The sequence below is a fragment of the Chanos chanos genome, chromosome 2 (assembly GCF_902362185.1).
Source record: "Chanos chanos chromosome 2, fChaCha1.1, whole genome shotgun sequence".
NCBI lineage: Eukaryota > Metazoa > Chordata > Actinopteri > Gonorynchiformes > Chanidae > Chanos > Chanos chanos.
In genome coordinates, this window is record NC_044496.1 from 7,195,031 (window position 1) to 7,216,517 (window position 21,487).

General features: G+C 43.1%; 1 protein-coding gene across 1 annotated transcript; it reads right to left on the bottom strand.

Annotated features, from left to right (window-relative positions):
• Positions 1-2,387: 2,387 nt before the first annotated feature.
• On the bottom strand, positions 2,388-21,430 carry tent4b (terminal nucleotidyltransferase 4B). The gene is made up of 12 exons (XM_030765853.1): positions 20,544-21,430; positions 10,124-10,247; positions 7,954-8,000; positions 6,967-7,087; positions 6,589-6,696; positions 6,134-6,262; positions 5,345-5,558; positions 4,915-5,041; positions 4,496-4,599; positions 3,855-4,060; positions 3,243-3,392; positions 2,388-3,112 (listed from the first exon to the last, which is right to left on the bottom strand). The coding sequence occupies exons 1-12, from the start codon at positions 21,113-21,115 to the stop codon at positions 2,960-2,962; spliced, it is 2,055 nt and encodes a 684-aa protein (XP_030621713.1). The 5' UTR covers positions 21,116-21,430; the 3' UTR covers positions 2,388-2,959.
• Positions 21,431-21,487: the final 57 nt, after the last annotated feature.

Below are 21,487 nucleotides of genomic sequence, written 5' to 3' on the forward strand. Positions count from 1 at the left end.
CAATCACTTTTCTCGCTGTAGTGAAGGACCAGGTTGTCAACCCTAGTTCTAGGAAGTATTTCATGAACGGAGCCAGATAAATTATATACAGACAAATGTCTGGATTTTCCAGTGGGAATATCTTTCTCCTACTGAACAATCCTGACTACTGACAGCATGCTTCCTTATGTGATCCTTGTCAAGGAAGCAGATAGAACTCATACGCTCCCCTGTGATCACTTGGGGAATCCTGTGCTTACAACAGCATTATCAGAGTCCAGGTGGGTTCTGTTTTTACCCACAACTATATGCCCTTTGATTGGCTGGAGAATGAACACACTTGTTTTATCAGGTTGAATTCAGTTCGAAACTAATAGAGTAGGACAATGATGGAACGAAAGGAAAAAAACAAAAACAAAAACAAAAAAAAAAACAGAAAAAAACCCCCAAAAAAACACAACAACAAAAAAAACAGTAGTCCTTTCAGACTGGAACTATGTGACTCTGATTGAGTGATAATCAAGCTTTCCTCTCCCAATGCCTACTATTTCATCTAAGTTTAACAAGTTTGGCCATTAGCCATTAAGGTCTAGAGTTAAGTGTCCTTGTTTAGAAGGCAAATTATTTGTGGCTCTGGCTAATAGTATGACAGACCATCCATGTATGTGGCTGTATGTACGAGCAAACTTTTGTTTTGATTTTTGTTTTTGTTTTTTTTCATTTTATAATTTTAGACAGAGAAAATCAGAAATAAAAACTGGCACACTATTTGATTAATCGAGAATCATTTTACATAAATAAATTATGATTTTTCTCCCCATACCATTCAAATGTTGAGAGCATACAATGAGTATTTGTTTCAGTAAGACATAGGAGACACATCTAGAGCTTAACTGAGATCATTCTAAACCTTAAACCAAGATCAAGATTAGTTTCCATTAAGCTTGAGTAGTAGAAGACCTAGATTACCCTATTGGATACAAAAACCATAGCTATCAAATGTAAAATCTTTGCTTTTCTTTTAGGTATGTCACAATGTAGCAAAGGTACCCCACTTTTTTTGATGATTGTGCTGTGATTTTTATTGCAAGGATTCAAATAGCCGTTATAAACATGTTTCAAGTGAACCCTGTACTAGGTACTTGCAAGGATGTTTACAGATTGCCAATGGCACTGATGTTCCTCTTCCAGTTCTTTCTAGAGTATCGGAGTCAGAATAATCTCTGGCATTTCCTGTTTTATCGACTTGCTTGTTCAGCAAACCTTTATGGGGTAAAACAGACCCTGTGATAAGATGTTACATGACTCTTGTATCTTCACAAGAAAACACCAAGTATTCTGGAGCTAAAACAGTTGACACTCGAGAGTGTTTGAATACATTAAGCCAATAGTACACCAACACCACTGCAACTTCAGGTTACATCACCACCTAGCGGTCAATTCACGAACTGCAATTATAGTCATTTCTCAAGGACAGGCTTTCACATACATTTTTTTATACATCTAACAGACTTTATGGGATGGAAAGGGGATGGGGATAAATGATAAAAAAAAAAAAAAAGTCAACCAGAATTCTTCTCCCTTTTTTTTTAAGTAAGTAGACCAGCCACACATTAAAACAAACATTTGCTTTATGACTGTTAAAATGGTCTCTCAACTTTTTAGAAGTAACTTGGTCACTCAATAATCATTGGGGGGGGGGAAAGGCATTTAACACCTGAACATAGACTTAGCATTGTGCCTGAAGAAATATGCTCACATCCTATCCACTTGTCCATACAAAGGACATATACAAGGATATGGGTTCTAATGTAACTATATAGACCTATACTGCTTCTATATGTAATTAATAAAAAATAAATACATGAACAAGTACAAATGATTTTGCAATTGGTAAATTACCAAGGGAAAAAAAAATATTAACATCCAATTCCTACAGTCTTTTAGACATGGCAAGCTTAGCTGGGTAGTGTTATCTAGACCATTATTCTTACTTAGCCACCTATGACTCAGAAACATTTAGAAAGTACTGTCTATATGTAAACCACTGTATCAGCTGTATGTTGTTGTGTATCTACTGTTACTAACCAGCTGTTTATTGACGTGTGTGTTGGTGGTGGGTGGCCAGAACAATGTGTGTATATAGGAGATGCTGATGATGCATATTGGCAACTGAACCCAAACCCGTACTTGGCTTTGTCAAGTCGCAGTGTTGACGTGTGCAAGAAGAATGTGTCAAAAAATCAGAATTTTCCCATAGAAAGTCATATGAAACGGTTTCCTATTCTTCTTTCTGCAACATTTTCTTTTTTTTTTTTTAAAGGTTTTTGTTTATGTTTGTTTGTTTTTTTTTTTGTACAAATATTTGTATAATCTTTTTGTGCAGAACAAAAAAAAAAAAAATGATATTCACTTCTCAAAACGAAAGAAACAAAGCTTCATGCATAATTTATGTCCCCAGTCTCACTGATTGCATTTTTGTAAGTTTTTCTGGTTTAAAAATCTTTTCAGTTTTTTTTTTTTCTTCCATATGACATGTGGTATATTATGTCTTTTATACTTTTTTTTTTGTTATTTTATTTTTTCCGTGAGGTTTGTCAGTGAGGCATGAGTTCAGGGCTCCTGGTATTGCTCTGTAAAACACAGTCTCTCTCCAGTAGTCACCTTCCGGTCCTCCCACCACTGGGGGCACAATACAGTAAGTAGGAGAGAGTACAGCTCCACTGCAAGGCTAACAGAGGCAGTACAGACATGTGGGAGAAGGGGACTGGTAGCTCTCCAGCATGATTTCCATCCCCACCCATAAACTCAGCCCCGATTTTTGTTATTTTCTTTTTCTTTTTTTTGTGTTCTTTTTTTCTGCTATAAAAAAAAGTCATACATCCCGTCGCAAAGGACAAAAAGAGGTCCTAAGACTACTGTCGCCCCCTGCAGGTCTGGGGTGAGTCAGACAGTCTTCTTGCAGAGAGAAGTGCGCCTCCTATCTGCACAGCTCATCATGCACCACCTCCCGCTGTGGTTTCCTCTTTTTGCCATTGCCTTGATGATGGGGCTTAGTGCTTTGGTGGCTCTTGCTGCTGGACGAATTGTTCTGCTGACCTTGACCGTTTTTCCGTGCATACATCTGTCTGGTCTGAAAAAAAAAAAAAGACATAAAAATGATTTATAATCAGGGGCATGTCTCTTATAATAAAAATATTGGTGCAGAAAATATTTTATGTGACACACTCTGAGTTTCTAAACGTGATATCGCTGAGTCTTACCTTGTTGCCCTTGTTGGTAGACATGTGTGAACTGCTGGAGTGGTTCTGCGCTCTGTGATTGGTCAGGCCCCTCTCGGAGCTCTCTCTGTGGGCACCGGAGCCCCGCCCACCCAGCTGCTTCACTGTTTTACACGGCGTTCCGTCAGAATCCTGGGATTTGAGAAATAAGATCAGAGCTCCTAATTTTTCTCCATATCTGTACACTTTACACTTCATGCATACAAAAAGTTTGAGAAATGATAGTAACTAAAACCAGTGTCTTGTAGCTCCTGAAGAGCTCGTCAAAGTGACTGATGTGCTCTTGAGTTAGTTTCCAAAAGTTCTATGTTTTCCATTTGTCTGTATATCTAGAGGCGTTACTGATCCACGTCCAGGTAAATATGATACACTGCATATCCATTAATGTGTGTGCATGTGTGTGTGTGTGAGAGAGAGAGAGTGTGAGTAAGTGTAGTTATATAATTTCAAAATAATCTAAACTACATGTGACCATAACATATATAAGTGTATATTGGCGTGACTGTTCTTGTCCGTGCATCTGTGTGTCTGTGTCTGTGTGTGTGTGTGTGTGTGTGTGTGTGCGCGTGCGTGCATGTGTGTTTTAGAACTCACAGCGTCGCTGGAGCTGGAGGCAGTGGAGGAGGGTGATGGTGAGGCAGGCGCTGATGAAGATGGCGATGAAGGTGGGGGAGAGGAAGAGTTGGAAGAAGCTTTGCTGTGAGAGACAGGTGGCAGAACCACCACTTCCTCTCCCAGATTATTATTACACTCATCCAGCTGCTGAGGCTCCACCAAAGAGTGGAGAGTGACATCATTTCCTGTATGGCAAAAAAAAAAAAAAAATGGATAGGGATTATTCAAATAAGACTCTTTATGAATCTCTCAAAGAGTATATTAAACCTATAGCTTACTAGGATACTGTCTGTAAAATATTTGTGTGTGCTACATCTTGACACAAATCTATCATGACATATGCTACTGGCTGTGACCCACTTTCTGTGGCGCGGCTCCAAGCTTTTACTATAATCAGTAAGAATAATCCAACATAGCCCACAGAAAGCATCACCTATGGCTGATTCACGTATCATACACACGTTACACGCAGCGCACGCACTGCTTTGTTAAATCATTTCTGAGGAGAAAACATTTCCGTGAAGGTGAAGCTGAGCTGTTACATTTACGAAGAGGTTCAGTGCTCTTGGTTAGCATTCGTCACGAGCTGTGGCGGCTTGAGAAGGAGGAAAAGTTGTTACCGTTGAAGGCAGGGTCGTTGTGAGACTGCCCTCCCCAGTGCTTACTGATCCAGTCCCGGTACTCTGCCACCTCCTGGGTCACGCGAATTATTCTGCCCAGTATGCTGGAGAGGACAAACAGAGGTGGCTGTCAGAAAGTTACAGTGAGGGGTAGGGGTGGGTGGGTGTCTGTGTGTGTGTGTGTGAGAGAGAGAAAGATGTCCAGCTCTCTGTAGTCTCTCAGCATCTTTCTAGGACTAGGCTAAGACATACATGTAAACTTGTGTAACTCTGTGTGTGCGCGTGTGTGTGTGAGACAAAGATGTCCAGCTTTCTGTAGTCTGTCAGCATCTTTCTAGGACTAGGCTAAGACATACATGTAAACTTGAGTAACTCTCTCTGTGTGTGTGTGTGTGTGTGTGTGTGTGCGTGCACCTTACCTCTCAGATTCATTGTTGGGGTAATATTTGGCGATGGGTGACACAGCGTGGCTTAGCACCGTGTATGCGTAATCAAATGCCTGTTTCACCTGCATCGCGCCATACGAGCTGCGGCCCACGTCATTACCTACACAAACAAGGAAGAGGGACGTTCAAAGACGGGTCATGACAAAAACAGAGGCACCCCCTTCACATATACAAGTTACTCATCATGTGTCAAATATTCAGTCAGCTATTATCAAACTCCACATTTTCCATACCTGTGGACAGGATTCAACACACCGCAGGTCCAAGCTGCACATCTGCCACACAGTTGTATTGTGAGTACGTGTGTGAGTGAGTGTGTGTGTGTGTGTGTGTATGAGTGAGTACACGTGTCGGCATCGGGACAGGTGTGAGTGTTTCTGTGTGTGCGCATGCCTGTTCTAACCTGGTTGCAGCGGGTCCTCGATGTACAGCATTGAGGGGCGGTACCCGTCCAGCATGCTCTTCTGTACCTCGTCTTTAGCCACGTAGGAGCCGCCGTCTTTAATCCGGATGCCCGTCTTCAGGTAGTTAAAGTTCCTCCCGTACAGCTCAAAGAACTCGATGAGCAGGACCCCGATGTTGGTGTTTGGATCGCACGCGTCTTCTCTGTAGTGCAACTGTAACGCAAACCACAAATCAGCACTGTCAGGTCACACCGGTGTTACTCGGTTCTGTTCCTCCGAACCCGTATGTCATACTGGGTTATGTTTCTTCTAAAAGGTAAGGCATCGATTATCTGTTTCCCCGGTAGGACTCAGTCCTTCAGGAAGCAAGATCAAGACTTCAAGATCTGAAAACTGGAGCGGAACAGTTTAACTTGAAGGGCAATTTGAGGGGCTGAGAGCTAAATATTTCCCAAAGTTATAATGGCCAGTTGAGTCTGTAGGGGGCTGTCTACGCAACCTTTTTCCACGACAAGTTCACAAAAGCCCCGCTAAAGTACTGCTTCAGAAAGTGCTCAATTAACAAACCCACACACACACAATAAGCCAGAGGCTTCGGCCTCACCGACATAATTACATTTCTTCATTCAGCACATGTTCTCGGTCAGACCAAATTACATCAACCACACTTTCAAACAGCTCAACTATCCAAAGCACTGCATTTCACAGGGACGCTTCTGAAGAAACAGGGACATACACTGACATATTAGGTAGTGTAGATGTGGGGAGTGAGAGAGAGAGAGACTTACCTGAAGGAAGCTCACGGCCATAAGGAAGAGACTGTACGACCCAATCCCTCCAGTGAAAACTTCATTCAGGTCCCTCTGCAGCAAGAACTGCTTTAATACCAGGACCAGGTAGGGAAGCACTGGGTATTGCTAATGACATAGAGAGGCACAGAAACACACACACAGATGCAGTCAGATACAGGCCTTAACCTTTACCTGTGTCATAAACCCATCAGTAAAAGAACAAAGTATGAAGTGCACATGTGCATGCAAATGCAGTGTATGTCATTTTTTTTTTTTTTTATGGTCAGCATAATATAACCCTTACGTAATGCCTAGCAGAGTAAATATCATGAAGTGGAACTACTGAAGCTTGGCTTCCACTATCTGTTGAACGGCAAACAGTTCTGTGTAAATGTCGTGTGGATGAGTGAAATCCTCGGTGTCCAGTCCAGCTGAGCGGCTTAGCGCCTTACCTTTTTGAACTCTTTGATGAGATTAGCTGCTCGTACACCGCTCTGGACGTTGAAGCTGATGTCCACTTTCACCTCTGTGTAGGAGTCCGTCAGTTTAATAATGGGTACCTGCAGGCCATGGCAAACAGCATTAGAGTTCACTTAACCACACAGGTTACCAATTTACATCACTGACAGTCACAAATGCCTACTGTGATACACAAGCGCACTGTGTGTGTTTAAACAAACACGCCATATCTAAAATACATAAACAATATGACACAAATACAACTGGTGTATGCACTGACCGTGATTGATATCTGTAAACAAGGCAAAAATTAAATGCACATACATCACACCTTCGAGGTGACTCAATGAAAACGGTGTGTGGGTTCATACCGTGGCCTTGTCCAGCACTTTGACCGAGTTTTCGTCCGCCACTTTCCTCTTGCGCAAAGCTTCTTCAAGAGTCCAGAGAGGAAGGGTGTCCCAATTCCCAAACACCACCAGGTCAATATCGCTGAGAGGAGAGAGGCAGAGACGCAGAGGTGATCAAAACATACCGCCGGTCGATACCAAAAGACAGAGTCCACCAAACAGTCAAGAGAAACAAATAAGTAACTACACTATTAACCAGCACAACAAACACACACCCACACCATAGACACAAACGCCATTTATCCCTCCTGTTTTAGGCTGGTCACCATTCTCGGCTTCTGTTCTCGACCTATGTTACAAACCGTCTCCCTCCCACACCAGGGCTGTCCTTGAGCCCTTTCTGGCTTGTACTGAGGGAGACGTGGTTGGTCTTCAGAGGACGTAATGTCGTGATGGATCAAAATGTTCCATTTATGAGTTCAACTCTACTACACAATCTGTCGACATAATGTCCCAAAAAAAGAATCAAGCTAACACAGGTGTTGTTCAAAGTAGGAATTATAGTCACCCACCCACAACAACTCCTGCATACTCACTCACACACACACTCACACACACACACACACACACACTTATCCCACTAATCCGGTAGCTGTCCCCGAGACTGCAGTCTCAAGACACTAATCCAGGTTACTGCGTCTGTGTAGTGCGAGTGTGACGTCACACTCACACACACACACACACACACACACACATAGGGGGGAGAGGAAAAAAAAACCGTGGGATCACAGGATCAGCCTTGCTAAAATTACTGTTGGATTAGTCTCTTAAACACCAATCACACCAAAACACAGGCTCACTCCTCATAAAGACACTCATTCTCTTAACCCTGTAGGCTTTGCTCAATAGTCAGGTGAGGGCCAAAGTTTTAGACACAAGTTTAATGACGCTCCCCTTGCTAAAAACCTTACAATGGAGAAAAAAAAACAAAAAAAACCCAAAACTTACCTGGTGGGCAAATACAAGCCTGTGCTGAAACTCCCAAACACTTTAACCTAATAAGGAGAAAGAACAAGAAAGAAAGAAAAACAGGTTAGCGACAAAGAGATGACTCCCCTCTGAGCTATGCTGTGAATGAAAAAATGAGCATCTATCTTCAGTAGACAATCACACGTTCTGACATTTAAGACCGCCGAGAGAAAAACCTGTCTCCAACGACACTACACAAACATGAAAAGCGGCTCTTAAATGTGATGCTCCCTAAGCAGCCAGCGTGAGAAGTTGAGAGTTTTAATGTGGATATTTGAATGTCGTGGTTTGTGCCTTCAGGACATGTAAATGCTGCTTAACCAGAGATGGTGTGAACGTCAGAGCAGGCCAGGGACAGATCTGCCCTACCCATTGGCCTTCTTCACGCCGTTTAAGACGGGAAACTCATGCTGACTGTACATATCCAGTCAGCATGATGGTGCACCTTGTGCTGAAACGCATGTTGTGTTGTAGTGCCGCCTGTATTCAATAAATACGGATCATGCCCACCCCCGCACTACAGATATAGTGAGTTTAAACCTGCAATCTGCTTACACACAGAGAGCACATGACTAACCTGCAGAGGAAAAGAATGATGCACTTTATTTGTGGGTAAATATCACGGAGGTGAAAAAAATGTGTTTATTTGGGTGTGTGTGTGTGTGTGTGTGAGAGGGTGTGTGTGTGTGTGTGTGTGAGAGGGTGTGTGTGTGTGTGTGTGTGAGAGGGTGTGTGTGTGTGTGTGTGTGTGAGAGGGTGTGTGTGTGTGTGTGTGTGTGTGTGCGCGCGCACAAGACACTGGAACGTCAGCCTTATGTACCTGCGCTGAAATCACTGGAAAGCAGAAAATTCAGTACAACGTAAAAACGCAAGTGTTTGGTGGTAGCTTTAAGCCAGTGTTTTAATGTATACGCTACTTTAACCGTTAATATTTAGCTGTGGAAACATTTGATTAATCAGAGAACACTGAGGGTGTTCAGCTTTATGCTCCAACGTGTAGCTACAGGAGCCTCTGCTGGAACTAGGCGGCTCTCAAACTGGATACATTATCAATGTGGGCTTGTTCTGGCAAACCTCAAATATCAGCTCTTACACCTAAATATCAGCTGGCATACAGAGGCACCCCCTGGAGCTCAAAGCATCAATCAACGTCAACACATTAAACACCAAACCTCCAAAGAAAGACTGAGTGAGTGTGTGAGTGAGTGAGTGAAAGGGGAGGATGATAGAGAGAGGGAGAGAGCGAGAGAGACAGAGAGAGAGAGAGCGCAAGTGAGCAGGAGACCTTGTAAGCAGCAGATCAAAAACAGTGGGAATAAGTACATCTGGGACTAATGTTGACTATGGACAGAAATAGCTACTCTTTCTGTTTGGAGCGAAAGCAAAACCTTCTTGACTGACAGCTCCCGTCTGAATGATACAATACAATGCTCTGTTAGTGAGCAGATACATAAACTAGCAATAAATAAGCCATTTATTTGAGTGTTTTTCTCCCTCATCAGATTGAATTGTAGGATATGATTCAAACACAGTGTCAATGAAACCTTTCCCTGTGGTTATAGTAAAAGAGAATGGGCACGTGAGATCAGTGTCAGGTATGTTAATTCATTATGTATTCGATTTACTTTTCCAGTTTTCAGGTAAGTGCGGTTGTAAAGGTACACCGAAGAGTTCGGAACATTCTGAGGTTTGGGGTTCGTGGTTTGGCATGTTTTTGCCAAATGTAGGCTAAATTCGCTTTTTAAGACAGTGATTGCCTGCAGTTTGCCTGCAGTCAAATTATCGGTTGGGATAAGAATTTTGAAATTACGATCTCTCTCGTTTGCTTGTAAAATAAGCGAGAACATGTGGCTGTTTTTTTAAGGCACTACGACACTGTGAAAAAGAATACAATCTGCACGCAACTATGTCTGACCCTCCGAAACATCACAACTGGCGCATACTTTTACACATTTACAACTTAGCCTTGCCCTCTATAAAACTGTATCGACCCGTTAAGTGGACTGAACAATGTGGTCTGAGTACATGCGCTCAAATTCAAATTTCTTTCAAATTCTTTTTCTTTTTTTTCCCCCTCTCAGAAGGCTGTAAACGTTAAGGTCTGCCTTTAAGGTCATTTTGCGTGCATTGGTTTGCGTGTGTGACTTACGTCGGCGCTGGGCCACAGGTCTTTGATGACTCTCTGGATCCTGTCCACCACTTCCATTCTCATGCGTTCCTCCTCCGGCCGCGGAGACATGTACTCGTAGAAGTCCTTAATCTCTTCATGCAACCTACAGAATCCACACACACACACACACACACACACACACACACGAACAACCACTGTCAGGGGACATGTAGTGAACCCACACAGGCCTTTTTTTTTTTTTTTTATCTACTCGTGAAAGTACTGCTCCTCTCCACAACTTTTGGTCTTTGAGTTCTGAGGTTTGACAAATACAAAGTGGAACAAGCATTAATACGAAGGAAAAACTGAGTGTGCAAAGAAAAACTTGGAAAATGGTTCAAATGTATGGATACAGCCAGTGTTTGAACGTATCTAGCAAACAGCCTTTGCTTTTAAAGCAAATGACTGATCTGCGAGTGTGACATTACACGCACTGTCATATCTGACACTGCAGGAGCTGCACGGACTTTTACAAACGGTTTGATTAAGTAACGCTATGTGACTGTCAGGATGAATTCCGCTGTCGTGAGGGGAGAGATGCATTTTTTCACTTGAACACCACACACACACACTCGCTTGAACACCACACACACATTCACTCAAAGGCTTAGTATTCAAATGAGGCACCTGGGGGGTATTCCAAGTACGTTTAGTTTAGTAACTAACCCAGATAAATTTACTCAAAGTAGTAAACCTCCTAATAGAAGAGCCCTTGACTTCATTCTCCTAGCAAAACAAAGCCAAAGGGCTCTTCTAGTAGGAGGTTTACTACTTACTCTGAGTTAACTTATCCAGGTTAGTCGCTAAACCACGTACTTGGAACACCCCCCTGATCTCACCTCTCTCTGTAGTACCAGGTTCATGCCAGGCTTGGCTTTGGTACCACAGTGTGAGCATGCCAACTTAATCACCTTCTTACCTCTCATAAAACAGTGTCAAAAATGAATGTACCTCAGACAGACAGACACTGAGAGCAGATGTGTTAACTCATGTAAATACAGTGCATTCATTTTTTGTTTGGAAAATAAACGCACAGAGAACAGGGAGTTTTACAGTAAAAGCGAATTCTGTCTGTGTGTGTCCCCTGAAAGGCAATATCCAAAAGGACAGAGGGAAAAGGGCAGGACACCTTGCCCAGAAAGTGCTTGCCTGACTCTGGGCACACACCCTCACAGGTTAAGGTCACCAGCTGGGAGTCAGTCCAGTGATCTTGTTCTTCACTTTAAAAGTTATCTGCAACTATGCAGGCCAAGCTCTTCTGTCAATCATTCCTTCGGCCACACCTCCACCTGCCTAAAGCTCTGCTATGATTGGTGGCAAGTCACATTAGACAGCGTGAAGAGATACAAGTGTCTCAGCTGTCTTGCCTCCCGGCACATTTCTCTAGTTTTTCTCCCAAGCCAATCACACATGCCTTTACTCTTAAAAATTAGGGTGTGATGGCGTTCTCACTATATTACATAACGCAACACATTTTCATAACACAGGTGGGGAAAAGGGCAAGTTTAGCTACTGAATTCACCATATTACTCCAAGTTAAGGCATGTGACATTCAGCCTGATGCCAAAGCAGATTCAAAGCCAGACCTGATGGTTATTGGCCATTGCACTCTCTTTCAACGGCCCAAAGCATCCTTACTGACTCAGGTTACTGTACAATTCTGACTATGAGCAATTCTAAGAAACCTGATGTTCAATTCTATTCATGTGTTGCACTTTCCTACACAACACAATGGGCAAGTTTAATGAGTTGCTATCTATGTACACACACACACACACACACACACACACATACATATATATATATATATATATAAAATGCACATAATTACACTAATTACTATATCTGCCAGATGACTTGCTTTCATAGTAAACACTTGCACACATGCACACACCCACTACTTGGCTTGCTGTCTGAGCTAGTCAAGCATGACTCTACGAGAAAAGCCATCTCCAGCCATGAATCCACCCAAACACACACACACACACTCTGCAGTGGTGCCCTGACAATATTCATCACACTCAGAGCTGCACCAGAGACTGCAACATGAACACACCCAGACACACAGCACAGACTGCGACACACACACAATCATGCCTTCAGTGAAGGCGCACACACAGGGAGAGGAGGGAGGGGGTGTACAGAACACGATGTCCATACACCAGAAAGCTGGAGAGAGAGAGAGACATACTCTTACAGGACGATGGGGGAGGGGAGCAAATGAGACACCCGGGGGGGGGGGGGCGGCCAAGGGATGATTCTTACCTCTATATGGAACTTGTGTGCCCTAAACTTTTATTCAACAAGCTGTGGCCTTACAAGTTAAAGATCTGTTTAGAGGAGGTTTCAAAAAGGTTCCAAATTTAACTCGCTTTTTGGTTTGGTTTGGTTTCATTTGGTTTGGTTTGGTTAAAAGTGGTTCTAGGCCAAAGGGGTTTTATATTCCAAGTAGCACAATAAAGACAGCTGGATCAGCAAAGCTCAACTCCCAGGGCTTCGTGTGCTGAACACGCCGCTGATTTTGGGACTGTTCATCACCATACATCACCGACTAGGGCTAATGAATATTCATACTCAATTATGAGGTAATTAACAGGACTCTTGCGCTCAAACCCCAGACCTGGTTTTCAAGCCTATCTATTCCCTCTAACATCCATTTCTGTACCTATACAATTCTGCTATGGAAACTGTCTCGCACCCCGGAGACAGTCTATTGTTTAGATCCTTCTATGTGAGAAGCGCAAAAAGCAACAGTATGAAGTAGCATCAGTAGTATTAACATTTTCCGTCATGCTAAGTCTCTGACCACAAACACACTAAAATATACATGACGTTAAAGAACACCGTGCCCTTCTTTCCTCATGTTACACGGGCAGTCGTGTTTTTTCTGCCCGTTAGATCTCTCCAGCGAAACAGACAGACTGAATATGTTCTTCTGAGACTGTGTCATGAAGCCACTGTGCTAGGACAGCTGGCTGACACTGACACAGTGAGTGAAGAGAGCTCTCGATTCTGAACGTGCAGTCAGACTGGGGTGAGGGAAGAAAAAGAAAAAAAAAAAAAGATGGGGGAAAAAAAAACAAAAAACAAAAACATACTGTTGTGTTTCCTTTCTGGCTGTTTGTCTGGGATCTCATGGAGAGAGATCAGTTCTAAGCCACGGTTTTCATTTCGCTGCCAAACTCAGTTTGTTTACTCAGAAACAGAAAGTTAGCTTTCGTTTCAGGGTATGAGCTCAAGGAAAGGCAAGCGGAGAGAAGCAGAGGAAAGGAAAGAGAAACTCCTGGTCACCACCTGTGACTAACAATTGACAGTCATGGAAAGCACACAGACACAAACAGCAACAGAACAACACTCACTCACACACACACACACACACACAAACTAAAAGGAATGTGTGAATAAGCATTCCTTTTCAGTGTCAGTGTTCTGTCTCTATAGAGACACAGGGTGGGAAGCTGTTGTCCTGAAATTGCATTGTAATTACAGACCGCGGCATTAAACTCTACACCGCCAGCTCAGGAGTTTCCGTTTCTTGGGAAAGGTCTAAGGCACTGGCGGAGTAGGTTTCGTTTCAGGGTGCAAGGGAAACACTGGCGCAACCTTGTCGCCACAGCAACGCGTTCTTCCATGTGGTCGCCCAAGCATGAGAGCAAAGACAATGCGTATGGCAGTGCAAAAAGGGCTGAGCGGAGTTTAGGAGCACAATGCAGGGAACATGCAGATCCACACATGCAGGAAACAGCTTATCTCCTAATCTCCCTCCTGCCTGCATTCATCATGAGGAAATTATGTAAGCCTCATCATGCCAAGCCTCCGAGTATAGGACAAGAGTTCTGGCAAGTTTTGAGAAAATCAGAGACAGAGAGAGAGAGAGAGAGAGAGAGAGAGCAAAAGAAAGGAAGTGGTGGTGTATTTTTTTTTTTCCAAGAGAGAGTACAGTATGTGCTTGTAACAAACTTTTTACAAGATAACAAAAACACAAAAAGGAAAAAAGAAAAGGAAAAAGTGGGAGCCATCTGCTCAGGCAGCAGAAGGAGGTTGTTACAGCGGTGACTGCAGTTGTGTGTCTTGGCTCTCATCTGTAAGTTGTGTTGTGTGTGTGAAAAAGGATAGGGAGACATTCCGAGTCATAAATCAAGACTTTTTTTTTTTCCTACTGTGTCCATACAGAGAGAGAGAGAGAGAGAGAGATTAGTGTTTGGTGTTAAAGGACATTTCGACGGCCATTAGAAAAGCTTCAGCCATAGAGGTTTTTGCTGCACACCACCACCAGACTAACGCTCCTGCACATGATCCAAGACCAAAATAACCAGGAGCACCATTCTGAGAGGAGGCCAAATCGTTTGCACACAAACAAGCACGGGCGAACACACACGCCCACCTGCACGGGCACACAAACATCGCCGCACAAAAAAAGGAAGCACAGAGATCTACACACACACACACAAACACAAACACACACACACACACACACACCCAGTGGACAACACATCGCACGAGATGTGTGTGTGTGTGTGAGAGAGTGTATGTGTGTGGGAGAGTGCCAGTGTCCGAGCCACATCATGAAGAATTCATCGGTGAACTTTGAGCCTTGTGCTCAGCTGTTCTATTTGTCACATTGCTAAGCTCAAAAGAGGATCTCTCTCATTCAACCTGTCCCCGAGGCGAGAGAGAGAGAGAGAGAGAGAGAGAGAGAAGGGTGGGGGCAGTGCAGTGCTTTTACTGTCACTACGTTAGAGCTGAGGGACATATTTGTCACACAGGTCTGAGCATTGGTCATTCTTCCCTCTTTTAAAAAAAAAAAAAAAAAAAAAGCCAGCTTCAGTGGAGCTGTTAAAAACAGTCACATGACGGTTGGCAATAAGACTTCTCTCACTATTGGTGAGAATTACTTATAATGCTTCAAGCTAACTGAGTTTACTGCTTTGTGTTAAAACCATCTGGCCATGTTGACTACATTAGCTTACAGCTGGTCTCTCCGTTCTGTTTCCCAAGGAGACACACATCTGTGTTTCTGAATCAGTGTCCCTTATCTGGTTTATCAGTCTTTCCTAACTCAACAGCACACCGCTGTGCCCCCCCCATGGATCTGGACCTTGTATTTAGTGCTGCAATAAAAATAAAAAAAATAAAAAAAGTTCCAGCATTCCACAGGCTAACAGCTTCTGAAGTCAGTGCAGCACTTCACACCAACAGCAATGAAACACTTTCACCCACAACATGCTTATGTCAGCATAGGGGGGGGGAGAGGGAGAGAGAGAGAGAGAGAGAGAGAGAGAGAGAGAGAGAAAGGGGAATGAAAACAACAAATGAGGACAGAGTGATAGTGAAGTAAATTTATACTGTTTAATTAAACTCCCTGCTCCTCTGTAGACAGGCTGGTAAACAGTTTAGCAGCCATCAGCACAGTAGCTGAGCTTACAAGCGAGTCCATTCCAGATACCTAGACAATGCTCTCACATTCTTAAGGCGCACAAATAAAAACGGACTTTGTTAATGACAAATCAGTGAGCTGGGCCAACGTAGACACGTCATTCCCATTGACAGGCTTTACAACATTCTCAAACATATAAAAGTAAGATCGGGACTAGAGACAACATTAATTAACATCACAATGATTTAAATCAGGCTAGACCCAAACTATGCAGAATTCTTAGAGACCATGCCTGTGGGCCAGTCCAAAAACATCCCTTCTGAGATGACTTTCATTAACATTAACCTCCAAACATTCAAATGAAGGATGGATTTCCATCACAAAAGGAAGCTGTGTGTAACCCTCAGCCAATCAGAGCTGTTCTGGGGAGGGCGGGGCCAAAATCGAACAGGAATCCTGGATTTGATGGTCACTGTGAAAAAGAACAACGTTGTCTTGCCATATAAGTTTGGAACATGTCACAGCAAACACTGAGAGGAACTAAGACAGTGGTATATGCTCTGGTGTTTGTTGCTAGGTGTGGGGCAGGATGCTCATACAGGCAATGAGTAATGTTAGAGTCAGAAGCCTCTTCATTCGCTGGGTGAGGCTCCGGCATGAAACTACTGTCAAATCTCGCTCTCAAGAGATGGCTACAGCCATGTCGGTCATTACAATCTCACTACTGTAAGTTCGCTGTATGTGGAGTAGTGTCTTGATTTCAATTTTTGCGTTAAATCAGTTTATCTGGCCACTTAAATAGATTTTTAAGCCTCACAACAGCACTGTTAACAGAATGCCCATTTCAGCAGATCAATCTAAAAATGAACTGAAGAACTTTGATCTGAAAACTTCCATAGAAAAGGGAAGAGGTGCTCTGTGAACTCCTCTAAGGAGCGGGGAACTGGCGCAGAGGTCCGGTTCCTTAAAAAACCATGACAGTCTGGACTGACATACAATGTGATGACAAAAGACATCTATAAATAAAGCAATCGTCAGAGAGGGAGACGAAAAAATAGCTTAACCTTTGAACCTCTCTATGAAATATTTAAGAATAATATGTTTTTCTTTTAACCTTACTTGTACTTGAATTACATTTGAATCTTCATCGTGCGAAAAAGTTGTGAACCAATGCCATGTAGACAAAAACACATGTGCAACTGTTCAAAGAGAAAAAAAAAATAATAATAATCTTGAAGTGGTCATTTATGAAGCTACAGAAACAGTGATTGTGCAAACATCCCACAGCGTTCCAGAGTTTACCCTGCAGGATTTAAGACTTCAGCATGCTGCTTGTCAGAGGTCAAACCGCCTATGCATGCGACATCTAGATCCTCCCATCAGCTCTGACAGGCTGGACACATGCAGTCAGCACAGCCATCGCCATGTCACACTGGCTTTCAGAGGCTGACTGTACACACACACACACACGGGCACGTGCACACACACCGAAATAAACGCTCACATCACCCACAGACACTCAACTGCTCTTTGCTTCAAACTCCTCAGCTCTCTATCAGGAATGCTGCACAGGCACGAGGGGAGGGGGGGGGGGGGGGGGGGGGTGGGCTGAAAACACATTCCTCCAAGCAAGTGCATGTGAGAGCGCTGTCTATGTGCTGGCTCGGAGAGGGATCCCCACACGTGTTGGCAGTAGGGGCTTACATCTCCCCCCTGCTCTCTCTCCCCTCCTTTCAGCCTCCTGGCTGCCAGCCAATGGGAAAGGGCTCCCTAAACAGCCAACCATTCCTGATATGTGAGCATGAGAAGCCAGTCCCTGTGGCTGAGAGCTGATCCAACAGCAACGCTTCACCTGCAGCCTGACAGCATGGAGCTGGGCATCTACAAGAGCATGAGCTCCGGGAGAACTCCTACACACGCTGACAAACGACCGGGTAACCTTACAAGCAACGAAAGAAAACCAGTATCTGCATCAATCTCATTCTTTTCACCATATAATTGTGGCAGGCCATAAGGATTTGTTGCATCATGAATATAAATGTGTAAAAAAGCCAAACGGATAAAAGCCTAGCACAAAATCTTTTTCATAATCTGGTGTATCGTGCTGGTTCACCCAGAATCAGCGCCACTACAAATCCTTAAGTATTAAGGTGTCACTCAAGGTTAGGTAGTTGAATTCACAGATGGGTGAATGCAACAGATGTATGGAAATTCATATTTAAATCCTGGCTTGAATTACATACTAGTATAGAAGAAGGCGGCTTTTTACAATGGACATCAAAAGCAGATTGACATAATCCTAAACCTAAGCACACACTGTACATGCCCTTGATTATAGGTTTAAGCAAAAAAACTTTTGGCAACTACAGTAAAACTAGAGGAATAACATTAATAAGAGCTGAGACCAGTCAAAGAGGGTTGACAGCTCAGTAATATTTCGACAGGAAAAAAAATGAAAATAAGTGCATACATATGTCAAGGACCATCTGTGGTCTGTCTGTGACTGTAAAGGAAATCCCTGTTCTTTTTCTATGGCCTTGGTGTCAGAGAACTAGAGACAAAACATTCTTGTAAAGACACAGGAACTCCCTCGTTACAATGAGGATGATTGGCTGGAGCTTAAGTGACATCACTAAGGAAGGAGTCAGGTTTCTAAGCTGAAGGGGGCTGGGTTTGTTTTGGGTAGAACAGGGTTGGGACCAGCTTGCCGTGTGCAGAATGTAAACTCTTTCTGTCACCTTCATGACCATTAGCTAGGCTTGAGTAATTACAAATCTAAGACACATACGTCCACCTATTCAACATGCCAACAAAAAAAACTGTCTATCCTCTCTTTTCCTATCCCTCAAACACCTCCGAGTCCAAGAAAAAACAACTCATCCCCATACGTGGGTATTTCCAAAGTAGAAAACAGTGGAGAAAAAAAAAACTACATACACATTGCATTCTATTATTGCAAGCAGGAAAAAAAAAAACACGACTGACCACGAAGTAAGTAGCACCGCACCACCCTCTGAATACTTCACTGTTGAGCAAATGATTCTGCATGTAAAGCTCCAGATTTCTTTACACAACCCTACCCTGCACTTGAATAGGCTTAATTGATTATGTGTAGGGACAGAAACAGTGTGTGACTGCTAATATTATCTGAGGCTGCCTGGTAATGGCTGAAGCATTATAGTAAGCGCAGAGGAATGTTCTTAAGCAAACAGTGAGCCTCAATATTACTATACAAGAGAATCAGCCAAGCTGTCTTGTACTTTGCTCTGGGCACTGCAAGCTGCTACGCATATCAGTCATCAGTTCTTACAGAGACTCTACACCGTATCTGGCCTACCAAACCAAAACCCCACCCACTTTCAATAGATCTTCTCACATGAAGTTGCCAAGACTCAATGAACTCCATTTTATAAGCAACTGATGCAGTCGCTCAACACTATAAATGACTGGTTAATTAGTGTTTCATTCCAAAAGGGTAAAATTTCTTTGCTTATTGAAAACCAAAACAGGAATGCATTCATAATAGCCAGTGGACTACAATGTGATAAGATCTAATGCAACCTTAATTACAGAAAGTGTCTTCATTTCATCTTTCATTGTTACAAAAACAATTATTTTGGGCTAAATCAATCTACGAAATTATTTGAACGTGTAATTTGATTGTGCTCTAGTGTATTTAAGATGTCCAAAACACACCTATTTCTGAAACCAGGATAGTGTAAAAACACACATACTAGTATGAGAAAACATGATATTAATCCTACTACTGATAAGGTATATCAAATGTTTTCAAATCTAGGTTAACAGTGACTAATCAATTTACCTTACACCTGCTAAGGAATTGTTATGACTACCTGTTCTTAACAATGGGTGAAACAGCTTGTACAAGCTGACAAGAACAAAATGACATAGCGACACGTATATGATTGGTGGTTAACTTACGCTTTACTAAAATCATGGTCATAAAACAAGGTTTCATATCAATATTTCAGAGAGTCTCGTATTGTGCTGAGCACACCGTTAAGTTATTCATATGAAACGTCTCCTCACTGAGAAAAAGTTCAAATGATGCCCAACTACTGAAATGTTCAAAATCATTTGTTTGAATGCCAATGGTAGGTCAAACTGATGGAGGTCGCTCTACTTCAATGGCTGGATAAAGGTGGTGGCGTTGGTAAGAGTACAGGGTAAGTCTTTCGCCTCTCTACAACTGAAGTCAGACAAACTCCTTATTTAGTCAAAGGAAAATTTGGAAGCATCTTCAACTCACTGTTTATGAATCAATACCACACTGTCGAACAACACGGGACAGAGAAAGTTCTCAAAAATGTATTACTAGATAAAATGAATAGCTGTCAAACATGGCAAACGGCTAACATGGTTTAAATAACTGAGAACGTCCTGCGTTACTGTGGGCTATATTATGGACATGTCACTACACTTTCGAGCTGGCTGACAAAATGATGACAGCACGAGCAGGCCAAAGCAGGCCAAATATGGTTAGGAAACAACTGAGAGGTTGAAGAAACTTTTAAAAAGTAATACTGCTAATGTACTAAAATGATTTCCTGTGGGACTGCAAAGAACTTGTTGACTCATTCAGTGTTAGGTTAAATGACACGATGCTAACTAGCTAGTTAGTAACACAGTACACGGCTAAGTTAACGCAAAACTTTGCTAAGCTAGCACCAACAGGCTTTCAGTCAATTACCAGCCAGGTTAGCAATCGACGCTAACGTTAGCCAGACACCTACCATTGGGAAAACGCTAGTAGCTACCATAGTGACGAGGCGTGAACGGAGCACCTAATCTAACTTGCAAATTCTGCTAGCTACAGCTAACTCATTATCATTGTTAAATTGTGCAAGTGAAAATCAGCGTACCAAAACCAGAAGAAGCGAGCACTGTACGACCTGAAATTGCTATTCTTTACCTACGACTAGCTAGGGTGTGTGGCACAAGTGTATTTCTGTTAAGTAACCATAATATCACGGGCTAGGCGACTGGCATTACTTAACTTACCCCACAATCCCCTCGGGGTAGTTCCGAGTTTTCCACGGCGTACCCGTGTAACCGCTGAAGTCCCCTATTTCATCCGTCCCAGAGCCATTGAGTAAGAGACTTCTGTTGAATCCATAAGTGCTTGCCTTATTATCTCTTTTTCTCTTGTTGCGGTGCCCTGCGAGATCCGAGCCCCCCCTCCACATCCCAGGAACCCCACCACCCACTTGCCCCCCTCCACCGCCCCTCCCCGCTGCTCGGTTGTTGTGGTTATTATTTGTTTCCAAAGGTATAAAGTCCCGCTGTTCCACAATTTCACTGTCGGTCCTTGTGCTAGACATCCCCTGACTCTTGGGCTCACTGCTACTGCTAACAACTGCGTTGACGGGAGCCCCGTTGTCGGCCGTGATCACGTTATTCGATGCACTGTTGCTATTCAATTTAGGACTCTGACTCGATGTGCTTGAACCCGTGCTATAGTTGTTATTGATGTACAAATTCCCAAATCCTTGGGTGGTCTCCCAAACCTGCATCCACAAATTGTTAGCGGGTCCTCGCTGTTCTGGCTGAAACCAGGCGATTCTTGGATCCATCAAATGGTAGCTACTGCAGGCACACACTGCCCCCAGAGCAAGGCTCAGTTCGTGCTCGGCTAGCTAGCTAGTTAGCTAACCTAACTCACAAGCTTTGAGCTGAGAGGGCTACTAGCTAGTTAGTTAGCATAGGGTTCTTTACCCAGCAACTTACAACAAATCTGTTCTTATGATAATGTTGGATTCCATCAACGTCGTTGAAAAACAATCACTGACATAAGAAATCAACACGAATAACAAGGAAAGGATGCTCTGAAAAAAAATAAAACGTCAACACTTCAAGTTCAGAGAGCAAGGAGAGAAACGTGCAGCCGTCGCCTGTCGAAGTGATTCTGACCCCTTCTTAGATCGTGCTCCGTCAATGGCGGACTA